This window comes from Meleagris gallopavo, chromosome 4, assembly GCF_000146605.3.
Source record: "Meleagris gallopavo isolate NT-WF06-2002-E0010 breed Aviagen turkey brand Nicholas breeding stock chromosome 4, Turkey_5.1, whole genome shotgun sequence".
NCBI classification, from domain to species: domain Eukaryota; kingdom Metazoa; phylum Chordata; class Aves; order Galliformes; family Phasianidae; genus Meleagris; species Meleagris gallopavo.
The window spans coordinates 31,076,993-31,083,731 of record NC_015014.2 but is presented as its reverse complement, the minus strand read 5'-3'; the positions used below and the strand labels follow the sequence as shown (position 1 = coordinate 31,083,731).

General features: G+C 38.0%; 1 protein-coding gene across 2 annotated transcripts in view; it reads left to right on the top strand.

Annotated features, from left to right (window-relative positions):
- The window catches only part of LOC100549159 (transmembrane protease serine 11E-like), a 40,036-nt gene continuing 33,297 nt past the window's right edge, over positions 1 to 6,739 (top strand). The window contains exon 1 of one of the 2 annotated variants that reach the window (XR_004159577.1): positions 1 to 624. Coding sequence is in view for 1 of the 2 variants with exons in the window: in XM_031553076.1 (XP_031408936.1) it covers positions 461 to 624 (164 nt within the window). In the remaining variant the exon portion in view is untranslated. The remainder of the gene's footprint in view (positions 625 to 6,739) is intronic. The other variant, XM_031553076.1, reaches the window with a different exon arrangement.

The window sequence follows — 6,739 nt, the reverse complement described above, 5'->3', positions numbered from 1 at the left end:
TGAGCATCAAGGGAGGTTAGGCTTGGTTGACCAAGACATTTATGTCCGTATTTGTTTTTCTGTTCAGTTTTTGTGTTGGCAATCTCAGGAGGCAAGTGATTTAGCAGTATAGACAGTGCGGTGGCTCTCCCTTATGGCTTTTACAGTGAGTATATGGTAGAAGGTGCTGCCAGCCAGAAGGCCTGCTGTAAGGACACAAGTTGGACAGAAAGGGAGTGCTAGGAAAGGGAAATTTAACACGCTTCCTGTTCTGCTGTGGTGAAGAACAAGTCTTCTTGCCTAGGCCGGTTTATCTGCTCTGTCCATCTCTGCCTGGGGAGTTCTTTGATGCTGAGCTGATCAGAAGGTTAGAGTCTCCTTATCAACTCCATGCTTACCTCTGTTTGTTTTTATTCCGAAGTTTGCTCTCTTATTTTGCAATAACCCACAGGGTGCTGGGTGTTACGCCAGCCGTGCCTCAATGAAGGATCTTCATTCAACACCTTTCCCTTCTCGTCACACCAGTCAATGCGACTCCTGCATTTTCCAGCAGCATTCACTACGCAGTCCAGACTTTAGTCAAGCCCTGGTTGGAGGACAGAAAGGCTACCAGACCTACCGGGATCTACCATGGGATCTTCAAAAGTAGGTGGTGTGTTTTAACTCAGTAAGTTTGATTTAGAGATGCAATGGAAGTAGAGGGATGTTGCTAATGGGAGAACTTAAGGAAGTAAACAGATCTAAAAAAGACGTTTGCTCTCTTGTCTGCTTTTAAACCTCCTTGGATCTCTGCCCACCTTCGTTCTTTTAGAAATAGAGGGCATCATGAATCTATCCAAGATGTACAACCTGAAAGGGTGTGATAGAGAGAGGCTAAACAGTAAGTTGCGGACTGAAGGGAAGACTTTGGAGACTGTTTTGCATGAAAAGAATAATGGTTGGGGTGAGAAATGCAGAGGGAAATCCTTTCTTAGCATGGCCAGGAGCACAAAGATTTGCTTTCTGTTTAGAAGGGTGATGTGACAGCTTAGGTTGACATTTATCTTTCCCTCCATGTAACTGTCTTCTCCTGCCCCCAGCAGGATTTTATTGAACTGATGAAGAATTCAGTAAGCTCTTTTGTGTCAAAATCAAATTTTAATAATATGATTTGGGATAACCATATCTTTTGGTCACGTCTAGTTGCAATATTATTCTCCTGACCTTATAAAGGGTCCATGTTAAATGAGCAAAGGCAGCATAGCTATGTAGGGAGAGGGTACCTTGTATGTTTTCATTCTTCCAGGTTGTCCTTAGAGTTTTTAAGGGAGAAGCCATGATTTCTGGATACAGTGATCAGGTGTTTTGTATTTTAAAGAATTTTAAGCAGACAGAGATGCTGGATGTTCTTAGCCTTGTTTTATTGTAACTCAAAGACATTTCTGGAAAGTTCTGCATACTTTAAAGTAAAAAAAAAAAAAAAAAAATCCAGCTGCAATGCTATCTTCAATCAGAGAGCACATCCAATCATATATGTTTAGTAGGCCACCTAGAATTTGTTCTTTCTGCTTAATGCTCTGGCTTCTGGATCCAAACGGCAATAGGAGATACTCAGCTTCCCTTGAACTGGCCAGTTCCCCCCCCCAAAAAAATGTGATTTTTTTGTTTGTTTTTTCAGCACCCTCATGATTTGGCTGGATGGCTGAATTTTTCTGTATGATTGCTTAAGACTACAATATTCTCTCTGCCTTTATGTTGAGCAAAAGGCTGTGGACAATTGCAAGATACTTTTTATTTTTCCAACCTCAATATTAAAAAAACAAACACAAAACAAGACATAATTTCTGGAATTATTGAAACAGCAACATTATTTCTGGACTGACAAAAGTTATTCATTCTATCCATTTAAGTGTTTTGGTGTTTTTTGTTTGTTTGGTTTTTTTTTTCCTATGAACAATAATGTTTTGTTATAGTGTTAACTTTACTAGGAGGAGGCTGAGTTCAGCTTTTGACTCTGATACTTAGTGGGACCCTGACCCAAAGACCTTGCGTCTGGCTCAACATCCATGCCTTTAAAGCTGTGCCGTATGACTGTGAGGAAGGAATCCCCATCAGTTGTGAATACCTGTTTGTGCATCTTACCTAAAGAGGGAATAATAAGTGAGAATCCTCTACCTAGCAGAAATGAAAAATTGTTCCTTTTTCTAGTTAGATGGAAGTCTAGTTGCTGTATCTTTTTTGTATCAACAGTGGTGTAAATAATTTAATAATAGTTTGTTAGAGGATAGTTAAACAAGATTTAAGTCCATTTTGGTTGTCTCTTAGTAAGAAAAAGATTCAGTTGTTTAAATAGTTCTTTAGATTGTTGTAAAATCTTAAGTGTATGGGGGAAATCTGTTGTGGATAACTATATATTTACATATTTGGAGAAGGAATAAGACTGCCTGGTCTTAATCAGAGACCTAGTGTAGCCTGTTAAATGTCCAGATCTTTGTTGGCCAGGGATATGAATGTCTGTGCGCAGCTGTGAAACTTGCTCTTTGAGTGCATCACACTGTGCCCTAGTCTCTTACAAGAGACTAGCTTTATCCAGTTTCAGGATGCCTCTTTTTACAGCAGTTTGAGCTAAGCTGGAACGTGTGCTCTGTAAGATCCTTCAGGAAGCGAAGCTACTAAGGAAACAGGATGGAGTGGACAGCCTTGTTGGTCTTGTCCCTCCTCTGCTGTGCTGTGCCCTGTGGTCTAAGGAGCAGTGACCTACCTCAACTTCCTTGTGAAGATCTTGTGGACAGGCAGGATGAGGTGCACAGTAGCTACTGTTGTATATGTTAGTCTAAAAGTGAATATGTAGGTGGAAATGCAGTGCCACTTGCACCAATTTGTCATTTAGTAGGTGGGCAAAATAAGTATAAATTACAGACTGCTGAGGTGTAGCAGGAAATGAATACCAGCCCTGGTGCAAGGACAGTCATGGTGCATTGGCATTAATGGGAATTAAGCTTGATTATTGCAGGAGGCAGATATTTCTGCATGGTGTCAAACAGAAACTTCTTCATTTGTCTGTTCCGGTCTAGTTTCTGATTCCAGAAAATCGTAGTGAAATTCTGATATCACCACACCTGATTTGATACCAGTAGAATTATTACTGTTTGTTTGTTTTTCCTTGCCACACTCATTTTCAGAGCTTTTCAAATAGAAAAACAGAATGAGAAAGAAGTTATTCCTGAGTCTTAAAATCTCATCATCTTCGTTAACTGAGCAAGCCTCAGTGTAGTATCAATTGCATTTCTGGTCTCTGCTGTTCCTACTAGAGAGTGTTGCAAAAGTGCATCACTACTAACTTTTTCATAGTTCGTGATAGTGCATTTTGGGTCAGCTGAAACCTTTAAATTAAGGCATTCTATTTCCATCTATACTCTGTCCATTTCTGTATTTCTGATTACAGAGATCTTTGTTCTGAATGAAGTCTTGTTATCACAAAGCTTGGGATGGCTGTTTGACATCTTTCTGATACCACAGTCTGACAACTTCATGTGGTCTGTGGACAGATTTGATGATAACAGGAAGAGATTTCATACAGAAATGAATGTAGGAGTTCCTCTGTCATTGGAGGACTGCCCTTCACTCATCTGCACCTTTTGGCTATGAAACCTTCTCTGATTTCAGCAGCATTTGTCCTGCAAAGAAACTTGTCCATATGTTCAATGTTCAGTGAAAAAATTTTGCTAGATCATAACATCTTACTGTTTATCTACTCAGCTCATCAATTGTTGATGAACTATAAAGTGGACAAATTTATTATTCAGCACGAAATTATTCAGCAAACCATAGGAAAATCTGAATGCTTTGGGCTAAACTCTCAGTGGATATAAGCTGTCACGTGCACACAGACTGTGACAAAGGAGAAAGGCTGGTCTGTTATATCAGACTTGAAGAACTCTTCAGGAGCAGGTGTGTAATTCTTCTATCGTGGTATTCCGTACACCCAGAAAACAGATTAAGATACTGTCACCGTCCTGTTATGTGTGCATTTATGTAGTACCATTATTGCTAGTGCTGATGAAATGCTTTTTATCAGTTTTTCTCATAGCACCTTAAATAAGAATGAAATACTGAACATCTTAAAACCACGGGGATCTGCTTAAGCTGTCTTCTTTTATAGCGTAAGAAACAAAGCACATTTGATAACCCACTAGAAAACATCTCTCATAGGTAACAAGTTCTCCCAAAACTGTCTCACTTCTACTAAGTGGTTATCTTAAGATGTGTTTATCAAACATCTGCTTATCTGAGGAGATTCAGTTTAGAGGTTTCATGAATTAATTGAAGTCATGTGAATGAGGAAGATTACGTATTTGAGTAACTGCTGCAGATGAGGATTTTTGTTTGCTAAATGGAACATGGAACTTTTGAAAGGAATAAATTAAGAATCAGGGTTTTAAAAAATCATATAATATTTGCAAAAGAATTCTGAAAGTTTATAATACATTACATGGTGTTATTTGTATAACTGCATCCCAGCCAAGTTACTTCTGGTCTGATACCATTCTTTTACTGATACAATAGGCAGTTACTTCTTTACACTCATTTGCGATGTGAAGCTGGCATTCAGCCTTTTAAATGGGTTTCTCAAACCCAGCATTTTGGTTTGGGGCTATGCCAGTACGATTATAGCTGAAAGACCTTCTGAGTGCTTTTCCTTCTGCTCAGCTTAAGGAAGAAAATTTCTTTCTAAAATGAAACAGATAAGATAATGAATCTGAGTTGGTTGTGTTAAATTAGTTGTGGGGTTGCGGGTAGGTTTGTTGTTGAGTTTTTTTCAACCTGATCTCACTTCAAACATGGCAGAAACATTGCAAGCACACAGTTGTAAATGCAGGGGAAGAAATATGTTTGTTTGGACTGCTTGTTAGAGCAACAGGGGAAAAATAAAGCACGATAAACTAAAACTGAACTCACTACTGACTTAATGATTCAACCTAAGAGCTACTGCTAACCCTACTAGTGCTTTGAGACTTTTCATATAATAAACTGAGTCCTATTAGATACTGAATTAATGTGACTATCCATAAAGGTTGCCTTGGTCGATGATATCCCATGGATATCAGACTCCGAGCACCGTAGCGGTGAACAAGCATTAGAAGCTTTGTTAAGTAACTTTGGCATTAAATTTTAAATAAACACAGGTAGTAAAAATAATAGTTTTAGAGATGGGAACATATTAGTCTCTTTTTTTTAATTCATTTTCTGACCAAAATGCTTACAAATTCTCTTTTCAAATTATTTAAATTATCCTATTTCCTATTTACTTTCTAATAACCAAGATCATTGTCTGCTAGAAAGGAAAACCAGTTCATAAAGAAGTTAGGGGCAGTTTCCTATAATTTCTTTTATCTGAGTCTGAATGCTTGTGAGTTGATTTGTTTAGGAATGTGTGGCTTAATAAAAAAAAAAGTAACATGAGACATGAGGAAAAAATGCCAAAGGAGATTGATCAGCCAAAGCCTCAATGATTATCAAAGAAAGTTAGTATATTGAAATGTTTCTTAAATATTCTTGTTAATTAACTGAAGTCCTGACCATTTATACACACGTTCTCATTTCTGTGGTTGGTATAAAGGCAGTTTCCTTTTGGTAGGCTCAGAAACAAAATTGGAGCTGCGTATCACCAAATTCTTAATAGAACTGTTTACTTTTGTGTTTTTTTTTTCTGCTGTGTATTCACAAATGCATTTTAAAGAAAAAACAGACAAAATGAGAGTTTAATTAATAAGCTGTCCTAGAGGTTAGGTGGAGTGAGGGGAACGCTAGATAAGAAAGCCAGAGAAGGTCAGAAGTGATGTGAGTGACAAATGAGAACTTCCATTTTTTCACTCAAGCAAATATCACATTTAGTCTGAATCAGATGTTTTCCAAGCAATATTAAAGTAGTTAGGGCTTTAAAATGAAATGACAATGAAGTGCCAGGACCTACTTCTGATGTACAGTGCACAACATGCCTGCTGACTTGGTCAGGATGCTGCTGCAGCAGATCCTCGCAATGATTTTCAACTGTAGTGCATTTAAACTTAAGGTTCATGGATGTTCCAGAAGCGAGTTGTATTTACCTGGTTATGAATGTGAGAACTTGCTGAAATACCCTCAGGATTGAGTCCCCACAGCTTTGTTTCCCAGATATACTCTGAGCTGAAGGTATGAACGTTAGCACGTGAGGTGGCTGGCTCAGGTAGCAATGACTCTTAGCCAAAAACTCTTCTTTCCTGTTCTGTATTTTGTAATGGCTGATAACATCATAGAAAATATGGCTTAAGATGTGTCTGGATTCATGGCTGTAGGCAAAATTTGCTCCGATTACCTTTTGGGGGCAGTTGGTTTGTCTAAATATCATACTGACCTACTGACTATTGACTTGCTATGTGTTAATTTGGATTAACACCTGTGTAATTAAGAGCACAGCAGAGAAAAGTACCTGGCAAGGCTTCCTACATGTGTTCCGTTGTCCACTCACCTATCTCTGCCCTTCCCTGTCATTTCATCCCTTCAGGTGAATGTACTTGGGATCGTGCTGGTCTTTGCTTTTAGATTTAGCCTGAGTAAAATAGGAAGGACAAGCAATCCCTCCAAAATCTATTTCTCTTTTTTTGTTGTTGTTACTGTTATCCAGTTCTACTTTGTAGAGAAAAAAAAAAAAATGACTGAACAGTTTGGATAATGCATATATATATATATATATATATATATATATATATATATATATATATATATATATATATATAATAGT